Raw genomic sequence first — 17219 nt, 5'->3', positions numbered from 1 at the left:
GTCTTTGTTTACTCTATACCAGAGGTTCTCAAATGTTTTTCAGCCAAGGACCCCATACAAGATAGAAAATATACCGGGGACCCCCTCATTCTGATTTGTGATTTTGGGCTAAGCTTAATTGTTTCCACGGTAACGTGCTTGACATTTAAATTGATAGGTTTGTTAGATTAGAATGTAATCCATGAACCATTTTAGATTTAAAGCATAAAATGTTTTCGTTGGACTATGAAGCTTTTGCACACAGAAAAAGTATTTTTTATTTTCCTGAAACCTTGCAAACTTCCTGCAAAGTGCCACGGACTCCTGGGGGTCCCCGGACCCCCATTTTAGAACCACTGCTCTGATACAACATAGAGTATCTTTTTGTCATAGGTTTTTTCAGTCATTGCTCTTTGCTTTTCTGTGCTACAGGAGAAGTTCAAGAGCACCCAGAAACAGGTGAACGTCTTCACGAAGGTGCCAGTGACCCCCATCCAGGCCACCGCCCCCGCCACCCCCAGCCAGACCCTGCTCAACGGCCCGGCCAAACTGCCATGCTTCCAGTGCTACCGCCTCATAACCACTAAACCTGAACTCGTCCAGACTAAGGTAACCTGTGGGCGGGGGGGGGGGGGCTTCTTTTAAGAAAGACATACAAACATGACTTGAGGGCGGCTTTAGCTCAGGAGGTAGAGCGGGTCGGCCAATGACGCAAGGGTTGGCGGTTCGATCCCTGCTCCCTCCCAGCTGCTGTCGTTGTGTCCTTGGGCAAGACACTTAACCCTGCTTGCTCCCATATGATTGGTATGAATGTAGACATGAATGATGGTGGTCGGAGGGGCCGTTGAGCGCCAATGTGTGGCTGCCACGCTTCTGAACCACCGGTACGAATGGTGTGAACGAATAATGATTCTGTGAAGCGCTTTGAGCCTTGGAAAGGCGCTATATAAATCCAATCATTATTATTATTATTATTATTATTATTATTATTGAGAGCTTTTGTGGATGTAGAACTCTGAGTTGGCTAACACAAACTCTGTGTTTGTGTGTGTGTGTGTGTGCGCGCAGGACAACCTGGTTTTTGTGTGTAGCGTGGCCTGTTCTCAGGAGTATAAGAAGATCAACTGTGTGACGGGGGTGTGTGAATACTGTAACGTGGAAAAGGTCGTCCGAGACGTCAAGAAGATCAACAACAAAGACTGCCACTTCTGCAGCGACGGTAAGAAGACGGACAAAAATGTCCACGGGGGTTAATGCAGGGTTTCATATTAGGCTTGGGAATCAATCCCCAATAAAAGGAAGCGAACGCACAGAAAACCGCGGTGCAGACACTGTGCGAGCGTGACAGCAAGTAAAATGGCGACAGTGGGTGGGTCTCAGAAACTTCACAACGTCACATTCCCAAGCCTAATTGACATCTAAAAACGGTACGCAGGAACCCTGAGCCTCTCCTGTCTCCCTTCCCAGGCTGTAAGCTGCTGTATAACCACGACCTGGCCAAGAACTGGGGCAAATACTGTCGCTGCTGTGCCTACTGCTACTCCGTCTCCAAGGTGCTGGTGACGGGACAGTACGGAGGAACGGCCGAGGAGTTCTGCTCGGACGACTGCAGGTCCAAATACACCATGCTCTTCTGTCATGTAAGCAAGCCTGAATACTAGAGCTGGTCATAATCATAATCTATATAATAAAGTTGAAGTCGTGTGTGTGCTTGTCTGTGTGTCTGTGTGCATAGCTTTAATGCACGCATTATTTTCTTTCTCTCAGGTTGCCCAGTGTGACACCTGCGGTCGCAAGAGGAAGCTGATGCAGACTCTGCCCATGCTGGGGGAAGTCAAGCACTTCTGTGACCTGAGTTGTCTGCTGCAATTCTGTAGCAACAAGATATTCAGTCAGGGCCAGGTACTCACCAAAGGTACGTCTTCTTCTTGATCTTTTAGATTCGTTTTGCCCGTTTTATTCCTTTTGAGATTAATCTCCGAATTCCGAGTTTAAACTCCCTGAAGGTTCTGATTTTCTTCAGAGAATCCCAGAATTCTGACTTTTTCTCTCTCAGAATTCTGACTTTAATCTCGAGACTCAAATATAAAAATAAAGTCAAAACTCAATACATTTTTCACGTGACTCTAATCCTCTTCCGTAGGAGATGATGAATACAATGAGCACATTTCTCACCAGTTTTAATTTTTTTGCACATTGGTTTGAGCCTCCAGTTATGATTGTTTTTTTTATTTTAGTGCGAGTCAGTGGGGTATGAATTGAAACCATTACTCTCAGAATCACGTCAGGAAGTTCCTAAATGAATGACCACTGAGCCAAATCTTGATTATTATTCAAATTAGATTTGCATAGAGACACTGCGTAACGCGTCATCATTCAGAAACCACGTCCAAAACGGGGGAAAACAGAAACCCCCCCTCCAATCCTGGCGTTCTCCTATGTCGCGTGCATGGTTGCGTGTTGCACAAAAAGATTGTATGTACGGATGATGAACACTCCAACTTACTTCCTTGACAGCTAGATCCACATTTTTCTTCTCACCAATTCTCAATGGCTTCCTTGTTTTGCTCAGGAGTACAAAAAAACTTTAACTGGCGATGTTTTACATTGTTGTCTGCGCAGCCCAGCACACAACAGCTTTTAGCTATGTTTAATTCAAGGAAAATGACGCTGGTGTGTGGAAATTAACGGAGCTTTTCCCCCATGATGGGCGTGGCCTATTTCATGCAGTGTCTCTATTGTCTCTGTTATGTGTTTGTTCTCTCCCTTTCTGTTTGCTGCTTCCATCACCTCGTCCCGTGGATCTGCAGGTACCGAGGCCACTCCTGTCATCGGTAACGTCGTCTCGCTCGCCAGTGGCTCTGCCCAGCAAGGTGTGTACACACACACACACACACACACACACACACACACTTACCTATTATATATTTTGAGATATACGTGATTGAGAGATGGCGCATATACTGTAAATTCCGGACTATAAGCCACGGCTTTTTCCCCGTTTTTTGGCCTTTTTTGGCCCCTGCGGCTTATATAACGGTGCGGCTTATCTATGGATTTTTTCAGGAAAAAAAAAAAAAAAAACTGAATTCTCTCTTCTTTAGCACTCTTTCTAACTATAAATCCACTTCTGTTTTAATTTCCTCTCTTGCCCTCTTTTCACCACACTGTATGACACTGTATGACACTGTGTGCACTGTAAAAAAAAACACAGGTGGTGTTGTGTTATGTTGTTTTGTTGAAATGTTAATAAATGGGAGCTTCCTCAAACAGCCATCTCTTTCCCGACAATCCCCTCTGTGCATGAACCCTTACATATGGTAATTAAACATTAAAACACAATAAAAAAAAAAAAAAAAAAATACCATTAAAACACCCGCGGCTTATAGTCCGGTGCGGCTTATATATGTAAAAAACAGTCAACTTTGCAGGTGCGGCTTATAGTGCGGAATTTACGGTACTCTGTAGATCAGTCATTGTCCTCAGTCATTGTCCTAACTCCCAATTTCACCCGTTGTGTTTGTTGTGCATGTTTGCTCTTTGTTGCCTTTGACTCATGCTCTGTCATTGTCTCCACAGGCACTATCCTTAGGAAGAGCATTGGAAATGTAAGTTGAAGGAGTGAAAACAGGCTTATTTTGTAGCTTATTCATATTCTATTTTGCAAAGGAGGTCTCATTAGAAATGATCAAGTTTCTTTAAACACCGTTCTCTGGACAGAATTAACTTTCCTGAAATGAGTTAAATGAGGCAGCCACGGGGGTCATTATTATCCCTTTATTACTGTTTGTGGTGTTGTCATTATTGTTGATATTGTTTTTCTGTCCTTCAGGCCTGCACTCAGACAGATGCTGTGAAGGCTCCTGCTCTTCCTCCTCCCAAGGTGCTGAAGAACAAGGCCCTTCTCTGTAGACCGTTGGTCCAGAACAAGGGAATCACCTGTAAAGCACACACAGTCGACACTGAAGTACAGACAGGTAAGGTAACACACACACACACACACACACACACACCCGCGAGTACATTAGTAAACATACAACTTAAGAAACATAGGATCCAAAATGATTCCCCCCCTTTTTCTTCTTCATACATTATACTTCGATTACATTGTTTTTTAAATACTGATTAACAACTATTTGCATATGCAGATTAAATACTTGCTTTGTTATCATCTTAAAGCTGGAATCCAGGACTTTTCCCCCAGTAATTCTTCCATCTGGACCGTGAGTGGGGTTACACAATACCAAATGCTCTGCTAGAACCTAATGTTAGCCAACCTGAGCTGGGTAGCAAAGTGCCACTACTATCTAGTTGGCATAATTACTAACCAACCCAAAGAGCTTATATTAAAAATAATTTTTGGCCAACCTGACTGATATGCGAGCGGCACACACTGTAGGCTGCTGTTAGTGTTAAGTTGCGATATGTGCACGATCAAAAGTGATGTTATATTACCTAATTTCATTACAAAAGGGACAGTTGTTGAAAGCTGAATGACCTGGTCCAGGGAAGCCATTTTGTAAGTGTGGTTGGTTACTGACGGCACCCGAGCGACACTAGCTGCTGAACACTCTTTGATAATGTAATGCGTCTTTGGCTGCTTGGTTATTTCCTCCATCGCAAGTACTCATTTACACACACAAACATACTCACACAAACATACTCACACACAAACATACTCGCACACAAACATACTCACACACACACACTCTTTTGGTCTCAGATCTCTGATATTGTCTCTCTCTCTCTCTTCTGTTCTCTGCAGATGACAACTTCCCAAAGGTGATAATCTTGCCTGTCCCGGTGCCAGTGTTTATTCCAATGCCGATGGGCATGTACAGCCAGTACACTCCCACGCCCATGGGCCTGCCCATACCGGTATGTCAAATACCCCCAGCACCCTCTAGCCACATTAGGCTAATTCTATTTAATTTCAAATTAATGCCTTGTCTCACTAGTTTTTGTCCTTTTACACGTGCATTCGTCTTGCTTCATGTGGTTGGTCTGGAAAAAACATATATACAGTGTATATATATATATATATTATATATATATATATATATATATTCTAAGTTCGCTGTTCCAGGGGAGTGCAGAAGTGCAATGAATGGTTTCAATTGATCCACAGGCATATCCCACATTTTATGTTCGGGAACTCTGCAGCACATGAAAAAATATTTTTTCCCCCCAATCTGTCTGTCACAGCTGCCTGTCCCCATGTTCCTTCCCGTGACGCTGGACAGCGCTGAGCGCATCGTGGAAACCATCCAGGAGATCAAAGAGAAGATCCCATCCGACCCCTTCGAGGCGGAGCTCATCCTCATGGCTGAGATGGTGGCCGACCAGGAGGCTGGCGCTGATAAGAAGAAGGAGCCGCAGAAGGATCGTTTGGTGGAGAAAGCGAAAGAGAGAGAGAGGCCGGAACCTCACGCCCCGGATGGTAAGGTTGTCAAAAGTATTGATGGTATCGATAAATATCGGTACTACATTTTTTTAAACTGATAAAATCTTATAATACCGAGATTATAATCTCTGAAAAATATTGTATGTAAATACATATATATTATTATTATTATTATTATTTAAATGGAACTTGTGTATGAATCCTGGATCAAGAGTTGCTCTGATGTCTCCCTTTTCCAGACCGTGCCAGTAACTACAGTGATGACTTGGACACAGCTGACGACCTGGCCAGCTTCCTCAACAACTGGGAGGAGCCCTCCTCTGACGCCCCCAGTCGACCGTACGCCCACGAGAAGCTCCACCCGCTCATAGACGTTCCTGCGGGCACGGCCAGTGAGCCTTATTCTGAGCCCCAGCCTTCAGTCCCGCCTCCCATGGACATCGAGGCCGACTTCACTGTTGGTGAGCGGCCAAGTTGTACAGATTTCAGTGTTTCCTGACTTCATTTATGTGCATCTGTTCCAAGATGTTTTCTGATGTTTTATCTGGTGTCCTTGGCAGAAACTCTGGAGATGATGGCTCAGCTGAGAGAGCAACCCGAGCCCGCCCCCAGCCCTCCGCCTGCCCCTTCACGACGACGACATGTTCACAGGAAAGTCAGGGACAAGAACAAGGTAACAAACCTCCTGGGGAAGGAGTTTGAATGTTGCTCATGTCTGTCTATCCACCTTATTTCTAGCTGCCATGATGCCTGATGGGTGCTTCTTCCTCTTCTGGTGTAATAGACTGTTTTACAGTCTATGGTTTTAACTTGACAAAAAAAAAACGTCTATGAGGATTTTACAGCAGAGCCATTCTGCTCTACAGCCGTGTCGTTCGGGTGCTGGGATAACGTAATGCATTGTGGGTAGTCGGCTACTGTGGCTAATGCTAGCGGCTAGCGTAGTAGTTACTTTACATGGCAGTAAAACGCCACTGAATGACCAAATTGATTTAACTTTTAACCATTTCGAGTAACACTGTTTCCATACGGACCCCGACCCCCAGCGTTGGTTAGTTGTTTATAACGTGACTATATTTATAACTTTTATAACGTCCTCCAGTTTCCAGTTTATAATTCTGGTCTGCAGCAGAGTATAACAAAGGAAATGGCAAGCTGCAACAATAAGTCACGTTAAACCGGACCTTGTTCGCCCCCCCCCCCTGCAGGGGGTGGCGCCCCCTGCAGGTGTTGCACACACATAATACATTACATTATATATGCGCAAACATATTGGCAATCGCCGGTTGATGGGCTGACAGTGGCCGGCTGGAAAATGTTGACATATCGCCCAACCCTATGTTGTACCCTCTCGTAGGCATTCTTAGCTCAAATATGTTGCTGGTCGCCTAGGTAACCTGCAGTGGGATACATTTTTTGTCTTCTTCTCTCTCCCAGGGTCGTAAGTCGAAACAGCCGGCTAAGGCATCGGAGTCAGTGATCGCCATGTCGAGGGAGCCGCCCACACTGAAGAGTCAGTACGGAATCGATGCCTGGAAGAGCTGGATCCAGTGGAGGGATACCCAGCCCAACATTGAGAAGCCACGCTTCGGCTGTGAGTCTGAACAAATGGCAAATACCACTTGGTTGTAGGGCTGGGTGATATGGCCTCTAAAGAATATCGCAATGTTTTTCGGCTATATCGCGATACACGATATACAGTATATCTCGATATTTTTGAAATCTCTCATAAATGCTCAATTTAAGCCTTCAGGGTTCATACACATTTTGACCAATGGATTTCCATGACTTTTCCATAAGTTCTTAACCTGTATTTTATGCACACCTGGGGTAAAAAAGAAGAAGAAAGAAAGGGCAGATGTAGTGAGCAAAGATGGATGATTTAATATTCCATAGCTCTGACCTAAGCAAATCTGACATCACTAGTTCTATAGTGAGGCATGGAAAGCCTCACTATACGCCATCATATCTGTGTCGTTTCACTTTTGACTGAAAAATTATGCCTCTAGATTAAAGAAAAGACACTATGTGATGTTGACTTTTATGTAGGCTAAATGTGCGCATTCGTTTTCCTTATAGATCATGACTGCCCCGCAGCTAGCTACGTTAGCTTCACGTTACCTTGCATGTAACGTTAGCGTTAGTTGCTTTTGGAGACACAAACCCTGGATGTTTCAATTTGAGTAATGCATGAGGTTCTCTATGGTTTACGCCAGCTCTGGGAGTATGAAGTGCTTTAAATGCGGGGATTTTGGTCACAACAAGCTTGTGGAGCGCTGCCTGCAACTGGGTAGCCACAACCAGCTAGCTAACGTTAGCCCCCACCACAACAGCTAACGTTAACGCCAAACAAATCCGCTGCCTCCTCCCCACGTTTGGTTTAGCGTAGTAGGTTTAGCGTAACGCCAGCTCAGACTTAACCCTAATCTCAGAAACCTTGCGGGACATGTATTGCAAATTGCAATACATGTTCCTTATTAAACAAAATTAAACTCTGCGTTTTAAATTTGGCGTATTTGACATACAGGTGCAAATAGCATATTCCTTATTAAATATACAATTAAACATTAGACATACATAGTGGTAGCAGCTACAGTACAGTACAGTACGGCTACTACACTATTTGTGTATGTTAAGGAGTCTCGTGGCCTGCGGGAAGAAACTGTTCCTCAAGCGATTTGTGCGTGCTTTTGGGACCCTGTATCTTCTCCCTGAGGGTAGCAGGGAGAACAGGCTGTTGTGGGGATGGTTTGTGTCTTCCCATGTGATTCCCCCTCCCTTGCTGAGTGAGGGAGAGCTGACAAGAGGAAACGTGAAGCGCGTCATGCCGGCGGCTTAAGTTATAAACAATGCGTGACAATTATACTTGAATGTTCGCGATATAGTCATTTCTACATCTCACGTGGCACAAGCCGCGATACATCGAGTATATTCAATATATCGCCCAGCCCTACTTGGTTGACACGAACACCTTCTGCTGTAGACCCCTTGGCACAGAACTTAGAACTTTGCATTTGCCCTGCACCTTTGTCCAAAGCAAACCAACCAGCAAGTGGCATGGATGCTTTAATTTGAATCTGCCTCAATTGAAATTAAATCATGGGAATGAAAGTGCTCATCCTGGTGGTGTTAGTGCCATACTGTAACTGTACCCTACCATTAAGTTAGACAAGGGATGAAACCCCTTCGCACCCATGCTCAAAAATGTATGTATGGTACTGTAAGCTGGTTAGGATAAAAATGTCCACCAAATGTTGTCACAGCTGGGGATAGATTTAAAACCCCTGGAAATTATTGGGCTGTATCAGTTTTTATATTTCTTCACAAAGATGATTGAAAAGTTTGACTTTGTACATCAAAAACAAGCTTTTTGCAACTTCCATAACCCTTAACTGTACTCACTTGGGATAAAAGTGACCACCCCAAAGGAATGTTAATGTCTGATAAAAAATGTGTCCTTGTTTTATCTTTTGTCTTAGCTCGCCTCATGGAGTTGAAGGAGGATGTTCTCCGCTGCACCACAGCAGAGCTGAGCTACGGCCTCTGTCGCTTCATCACCGAGGTGAAACGACCCAACGGAGAGCCGTACTCACCCGACAGCTTGTTCTACCTCTGTCTCTGCATTCAAAAGGCAAGACGGCAAACACTGTGTGCACACTAGGGGTGGGACAGAATATCGATATATCGTGATACTTCCTCTTGCGATACATATCGTGATGATACACTAGACTAGTGGCAAATATCAATATGTTTTATTAAAACAGTGACCGTTTCGTATCAAGAGTTATTCTGCTATTCACACACACACACACACACACACACACACACACACACACACACACACACACAGTTCTAGCATACGTATATTTGGAGAGGAAAAAGCACTCAGCCCAAAATCACACACATGGGTTGAGTCACTACTAGACCACTGATTGCCCCCTGCATTGATTTTAAGTAGCTATTGATTTAATCAACAATAAGCAAATAAGACAGCTGACATTGCTGATCTGAAAACTCGTCATTCGGCAGTTCAGAAACCGAATCTTACTTTATGGCTAATGCAATCTACAGCGAATACCATCCAGAATCACAATGGGACATCGGTATACACTCATCGGTATACACAAGCATTCTTATTGCTTTTTCTGACTGTAACATTTTGTCACTCTGTAGTACCTGTTTGATAAAGGCCGTGTGGAGAACATATTCACCGATATATTCTACAGCAAGTTCTCCATGGAGATCACCAAGATGCTAAAAGATTTCGAACCCCAAATCACAGCCAGTGGTAAGAGATCATCTACATCTGTTTTTGTCTTTCCAGCACCACCTCCCACACAAATTAACACACACACACACACACACACACGGGGAGCCCCAGGGGTCCTTGAGGGGATTTCAGGGGGTCCCCAGCAAAAGGGGGGACAATATATTTTCACAATCCCATCCTTAACCCATTGATACCTGATGCAGCATTTGTGTGTGTATCCCTTTAAGACGCGGTTCACGGTCTTAAAGGGATACACACACAAATGAGGGATATACATGCAAATGCTGCATCACGTATCAATGGGTTAAGTAGCACAATGGCAGAATGTTTGACTATTTTGGTCATGGGTTTTGTTTTGTGATAGGAATTTATAGCATTTTACCATCTTTACTGATTATCCATTAATTAGTTATTCACTGATTATTTGTTATTATTAATCACAATCTTTATGTAAACTATTATAACCACTATAGCTTAAACTAGTAAGTGTTAGGTTTCTCTCTAAAGTAGACATACCTGCATTATACCACAGATCCCTCCCTCAGTAACAGTTTCTCCTTTGTTTTCAAGGTTTTAGTGAGAGACAACATGTATCTGAAAAAGCTATTTCTCACAAACTGTGGACTCTTGTCCAAGGACATGCGTCTCTGCAGCTGGAATCTTTGCAGACTTCTAGCAGAGCTTTTTCCAGCTCAGACAGGCTGTACCTCTGTCATGAGTTTCTCACTTGTTGCAACAATTACACATTGTGTTACTTTTGAGTTTTGAGTTTCCTGAGTGTTCTCGTCTAAACGGCTGAATTCCCACATCCAGCACAGGTTTCATACACTTTATGTAGTAAAACATCTAAAAGCAAAAATCTGATCAGATGGGGGACCCTGGGGCAAAATCTTATCAAATGGGGGTCTGTGGTCTAATTTGTGCGAGTTTAGGGGTACTTGACAAGAAAAAGTTTGAGAACCTCTGGTCTAAGCCAGTGGTTCCCAACCACCGGGCCGCAACGCATTTGGTACCGGGCCACGAGCCCGGTCCAAATTATTATTATTTTTTATTTTTTTAATTAAAATTGACAACCGGTCCGTGACTTTTTTTCTCCATCTATCTACCGGTCCGCGGCACAAAAAAGGTTGGGAACTTTGCTAGGTTTTCTTTTCACCCCTCTCTCTCTTTTCCCTCTCCCTGTCCCTCCCCCCTGTCCCTCCCTCCGCAGGCTACGTCCATTCCCGTGTGGAGGAGGAGTACCTGTGGGACTGCAAACAGCTGGGGGCCTACTCCCCCATCGTCCTCCTCAACACCCTGCTCTTCTTCTGCTGCAAGTACTTTGGCTTCAGAACGGTGGAGCAGCACCGCCAGCTGTCCTTCGCCCACGTCATGCGCTGCACCAAGACCACCGCCAGCAACACCAAGACCACCTTCCTGCGCTTCTACCCTCCCTTAGCCGTGAGCCAGCAGCAAGAGGAGCAGCCGCCGCCGCAGACAGGTATGACTTACAGCCGAGTGTCAGAAAACATGACCCGTTAACCCGTTAGCGCTGCTGTACCAATGCTTGATGTCAAAATCCATTTCACTGTGTGAGAAAATACATCATCAACATCTTCTAAAAAAAATACATTTGATTGTGGATTCTTACAATTGATGCCTACAGTGACAGTCTGTTCTAGTAAATGGATGTTGACTTTGACTGTGTATTCTATATGCTCTTCAGATGAAGATGGTGCCCCGGCCAAGAAGCGTAGGAAGGAGGATGGGGAGGAAGGGCAGGAGGAGGAGAAGGAGGAGAATAAAGAGGTCATCCTGGAGATGGTAGAGAACAGTGAGAACCCTCTCCGCTGTCCGGTCAGACTCTACGAGTTCTATCTCTCCAAATGGTGAGTGCATCGACCCCCTTCTCTTTTTACGGCTAGTTTAAGGTTTACTAGGGCAGTGGTTCTCAAATGGGGGTCCGTGGCACTTTGCCAGGGGGTCCGCGAAAAGGAAAATCAAAACTTTTTTGTGTGCAAAAGCTTCATAGTTGAACGAAAATATTGTATGCTTTAAATCTAAAATGGTTCATGCATTACATTCTAATCTAAGAAACCTATCAATTTAAGAGTCAAGCACGTTACCGTGGAAACAATTAAGCTTAGCCCAAAATCACGAATCAGAATGAGGGGGTCCCCGTTATATTTTCTATCTTGTAAGGGGTCCTTGGCTGAAAAACATTTGAGAACCCTTGTACTAGGGTATCGGCCTCGCCTGCTCTATTGGCCTGTGCAGCGCACAATTGCTCAACTTTGCATCAACTGTTGCTGTGAGCGCTGCGCTGCATCCTGCACAAAGACAAATTCCTCGTTTGTAACATGTTGACTCACTATGGCTGTTCAATTCATCTTGAATCTTTCTCTTCCCTCTTTTCTCTCTCTCTCTCCCTCCAGCTCAGAGACGGTGAAGCAGCGCACCAACCTGTTCTACCTTCACCCAGAGCGCTGCTGCGTTCCCAACAGCCCCATGTGGTTCTCCTCCACCCCGCTGGACGACAGCACCATGGAGGCCATGCTCATACGCATCCTCACCGTCCGAGAGATGCACCTCAAGACGGGGAAAGAGGGCGGGGCAGGGGGAGGGGCTCGGCAGCCGCAGAAGCAAATCGACCCGTCCTATGTACCCGAGTACGCAGAGGAGGATTCAGACTGAGTGATGAAAAGAGAATTGATCTTTTCGTGCTTTGAGAATCAGCTTGTGGTGGGAAAATATATGGAAATGGACTCAAATGCACATTTAAACACGTTCCAAAATGAAATTCAAGTCAAACCATTATCCCGTCTAGCAGGATTGGATGAGGATCCGCTAACGCACCGTTTATTGCTTGTTGTACAGCTGAGACGCGAGGGTTGACATGCAAGACTGGGCTCAGCATTCAGACTGCTCTTTTACTGCTGCTCAGCAGGACCCCGCTGCTCCACTGCGTCGTGTCTGCTAAGTGTAGTAGCTTCTGATGAGGAATACTACTCTGATGGAATGTCTTTCAAATATATTCACTTCCATTTGTTAGGATTCCTCCAACGCCAGTGCAACCTGGTCACAGATTATTATTTGTTTTATTACAAGGTTTATTCCAGCCTTTTCCCAAGGCAGGATACAACTGTTTGGAGGAGCTACCACCAAAATTAAAAAAAAATTAAACAAGATATCTGTTGGATTCAGTAGGGATTTTTAAAGGAAAAATCCACCGTGAAACACTTGTAACACATTCTTATTCCTGTGGTCAACTGGCCAGATGTGGATAAGCCGTCACGTCGAGGTACTTGTAATGCAGCTAAAATGGAAGTCAACAGCGTAACATTTAGGTAAATGTTAGCTTTTGGTGTCAGTTCCTCAGAATGAAATAACAAGGTTATACAAGGTTACGTTCTCTGGAGGTTGACGAACGGCATTCTGGGAAATGTAGGAAAAGCACAAATTGATTGGATTTATATAGCATTTTTCAAGGCACCCAATGTGTTGTGTGAGAGGGGGAGGGAGGGGGCTTAACTCATCCACCACCGATGTGTACATGAACATGGGATTGATAATGCGTAACCGTGTAAGAGTATCTTGAGGGTGGATTTTTCCTTCGCTTTAATTGCGGTTTCAGCTGTCTTTCGTCCGTGTGAGCAACAGACTAGTTTACATACGAACCATTTAGAACGGGTGTCAAACTTATTTTAGTTCACAGGCCGCATGCGACCCAATTTAGTCTCAAATGGGCCAGACAAAGAAGATCAATACAAAACCTCAAAATGTTCCCGTTTCTTTAAGTGTAAAGATTTCGGGCCTACAGGTACATTTTAGGAACACGTTTTCACATTTGGGATATCTCAACTACCATAGGCCTATCATCAAATCTACTGTCTGACGGCAACTGCAATTCTCTATATTCAATGGTAATGAAAAGAGTTTACCATAGAGACACTGCGTAACGCATCATCATTCAGAAGCCACGCCCAAGACGGGGGAAAACAGAACCCCCCCCCCAATCCTGGCGTTCTCCTATGTCACGTGCATGGTTGCGTGTTGCACAAAAAGATCGTATATACGGAAGATGAACACTCCAACTGATTTCCTTGACAGCTAGATCCACATTTTTTTTCTTGCCAATTCTCAATGGCTTCCTTGTTTTTTACATTTGTTGTCTGCGCAGCCCCCCCCCCCCCCCCCACACACACAACAGCTTTTAGCTATGTTTAATTCAAGGAAAATGATGCTGGTGTGGAAATGAATGGAGCTTTTCCCCCGTGATGGCCGTGGCCTATTTCATGCAGTGTCTCTATTGAGTGATGAATAAAGAAAAGGACTGAAGGACTTGTCAGTGAAATTTTGGCACTTTGCAAAGTCATCCTGTGGGCCGAATTGGACCCTTCTAAATATGAGAAGTTTGTGTGAACTAGTCTTGCTCATACTGGAATTAAAGCAGAGATCCGTTTCCACTGTCACTCTTCCCATTTGAAAGGTTTAGTCACGTGAATGTTTGAGGGCAGATGTGACTCAGGATTTGTTGGTCTCTTGGTTTTTGTGAAATTTAAGAATTAAAAAAGATTCCTTGTATATTTTTTCCTGGCTATTCAAAATGGTGATCAGTTACCTGTTGCAGTTCGTGGGAGGAAAAATGTGATGATTTATGTTTTCAGTCCAGAATTTGATGCTGTTGAACATGATTAAGACACCTGAGATGGTTGACAAAACTTTCATGCAGTTTCAAACACCAACTTGACATATTTACCCTTTTTTTTTATTGACATTCACAACATATGAACATACATCCCTTCTTTGAAATGTTATGGTCGACATGCTAGCTCATTCATTTTAAATGCTTTTGAAACACTGATTATTGTACTTCTGACTTATTTTTTTTGCATATCCAAGACCCCTGTGTTAAGCATTTGAAAATGTGATAAAACTGAAATGCTGCCCCCTACAGTTCCATTAATGTATATCTTGGCCTTTCTTTCTTTAGTCATTCAGAGTCTGCCTGGCTGGCAAAGTTCTCACTATTTTTTGTATCGTACATTCTTTTTGAATGATAATTAAAAAAAAGAGTTCAAAACAAAGTGGTGTTGCTGTTGGCTATGCAGTTATATAAAAAACACTGCAAATGTTGTCTTTGAAAAAGGTGTAACATTCAGATAATACAATTTGGAAAACGGGAGCTCTTTGTGGAGCAGTCTTACAATGAGTTGGTATTGTTTTCATTCAACAATATTACACTGCAGAAATGATTTAATATTAGTGTTAAATATTTAAACACTACAATTTATTGATGTGATTATGTTTGTTTTATAGATGTGATGTGTGTGGATGTGTTTTAACTGGCAAAACCAAAGATGATTGTTCTGCTTTAGCTGGATACATTCTCTTTATTTTTCTGTTCTAACAAATTAGATTTAAGTTTTCAAAGTTAACACCAGATGACATCCCACCATATACTGTACAGTACATTTATTAATCCCACCCAAAGCTGCTTTGAGAGAGTCAGTGCTGCCCCCGTGTGTGTGTGTGTGTGTGTGTGTGTGTGTGTGTGTGTGTGTGTGTGTGTGTGTGTGTGTGTGTGTGTGTGTGTTGGGGAGGGGGGGGGCATGGGTGTACGCCCCCGCCACTGATTGAGCGCTATTCATTGACTGATTTGGTGTTTTTGAAGTCACTCAGAGAGTTACAATCAGTGATTGGCTGCTAAACCAGTCATTCAGCAGGCCGGCGGCGGGGGGGCGGACACGGAAGTGGAGGACAGAAAACATGGTGGCACACCAGAGTGGGATAATACTACCGAACTCTGGTAACACTTCTAACAATGCTTGCCGCTGTTTTGGGATAATGTAATAAAGGTGGGTTGTCTGTGTATTGACAAAATATCTTCCTAAGTTCATATATATTCACTAAAATCCCATTGCATAGTCATGTTAGCAACTGTTTGGATTGTTAGCGCGTGCATGCTACTAGCTAACAGTCGTTTTCTGGTAGGGGATATGTATCACAAAAAGTGTTTCTGCTGTCATGAGACTGTATCAAATGATAAATATGGTCAACATGGGCTTTTTTCACAGCAGCCATCCTGTGCTTAAATGGCAGGGTAAAGACAGTTGCAACCAACTCATTAATTAGGCCCCAGCACTGTAACATCTAATGCTAAATGAGCTGGAGGTTGAAATATTGTTATATTTACAGTCTATGGTTGAAACCCTAATTAAATAATCCCACTTTGGGCGACAGACACTTTCACCCCATTTACACATGGTTTTTATATGCGACCTGTATCCAGATAAGTTGTCTGGATAATGGTTGCATTTAAAAACCAAAGAGATCTGAACACCATGATGCCATTTATTTTTCTGTTATAACAAATTAAATGTTTTTATTTATTGGTTTATTTGACAGGGATAGTGCATATTAATAAACATGGCTGTAAATATGCCAGAATTAGCCAGAAGGCTAGTTTACATCTGTAGCATAGGTCGATGATCTGTAGTCCAGTCAAAGTTGACTGAAGTGGAACATGGCACTGGTGCTCACTGGAAATGGCTGTAGTTAAATAGTTCGCAAAACCCCCCAAAACAAACAATAGACAGCAAAAAGCTTAATTGACAGTACATACACCATCAAAATACTTGTAGATGTTTAGTTGAAGGAGAGTCACCGCATGCAGACAAAAAAAACAAGTTTAACCTTTTTCAAGCAAATACAATGGATGACCAGTCATCAAGACTTTAGAAGAAAATGCACCACATAGTTACAAAAGCTTCAAGATGAAGCCTGACTGAGCATCACTAATATGAAATATTTAGCTAAATTTCCCCTCTGTACTTTAGAGCCTTTATTTATTTTAAGTACATTTTTATTTTCTTAGTAATGATTTTATTATTTAAAAAAAAGTTTAGCATTACAGTTTGAGTGTGAAAGGTATACAGTAAACATGATGTGGTAAACCAATGGTTGATTTGGCCAAGAAAATCAGAAAATCATCTGGTTTGAAAATAAAGTTGAAAAATAAAATCTTGAATGACAGAATCAGGACACATCTATCGTCCATCACTGCTCCTTTATGTTACATTTTGCTCAAATTATAAATGGTTGTTTCATTAATTATATTTTGCTTCCAGGAATGATGACAGAAATCCCAACTACAAAATAAATCAAATCATTTATGAAGGAAATCCATGCCTGGGATTATTAGCAATGAAAAAAATATCCAGGGGCAAGGAGATGACTTCTAACTATGTGGATCCCTCTTGTCGGTGGCGCTCAAGGGTGAGTTTATGTATTTCTGTTAGTGTTTTTAGCACTTTTGCGTGTTGTGTTGTAGTACTTGTGCTGCTGAGATAAAAGTTGATAGACACAATATATTATAATCAGTTTTTAACATGATTTGGTCTGTTTGCTTGCTGTGTTTTTACCACGGCGCTCGACCAGAGGTCCTGCCGGGGTCATAAAGTTCAGGTCAGTCAGTCATGGAAGTTTAGTGAGTTTAGTGGTTAAAGGGCCATAGCTTGGGATAGGATGGTGGTAGAGAGTCAGGATTCGAGGGATGGGTAGGAGGTGTGTGTGTGTGTGTGTGTG

At 43.2% G+C, this 17219-nt stretch overlaps 1 protein-coding gene across 1 annotated transcript in view; it reads left to right on the top strand.

Annotated features, from left to right (window-relative positions):
- Positions 1-17219, top strand: part of LOC310785572 (zinc finger MYM-type protein 4-like) — a 77044-nt gene that overhangs the window by 22055 nt on the left and 37770 nt on the right. Inside the window, exons 11-13 of the mRNA XM_083646692.1 lie at positions 412-588; positions 1048-1198; positions 1447-1619. Of these exons, the coding sequence (XP_083502818.1) occupies positions 412-588; positions 1048-1198; positions 1447-1619 (501 nt within the window). The remainder of the gene's footprint in view (positions 1-411; positions 589-1047; positions 1199-1446; positions 1620-17219) is intronic.

The sequence above is a fragment of the Poromitra crassiceps genome (genome assembly GCF_964638095.1).
Source record: "Poromitra crassiceps genome assembly, chromosome: 11".
Taxonomy (NCBI): Eukaryota; Metazoa; Chordata; class Actinopteri; order Beryciformes; family Melamphaidae; genus Poromitra; species Poromitra crassiceps.
Note: the sequence above shows the minus strand (reverse complement) of the source record. Positions and strands in the feature narration are given on the sequence as shown.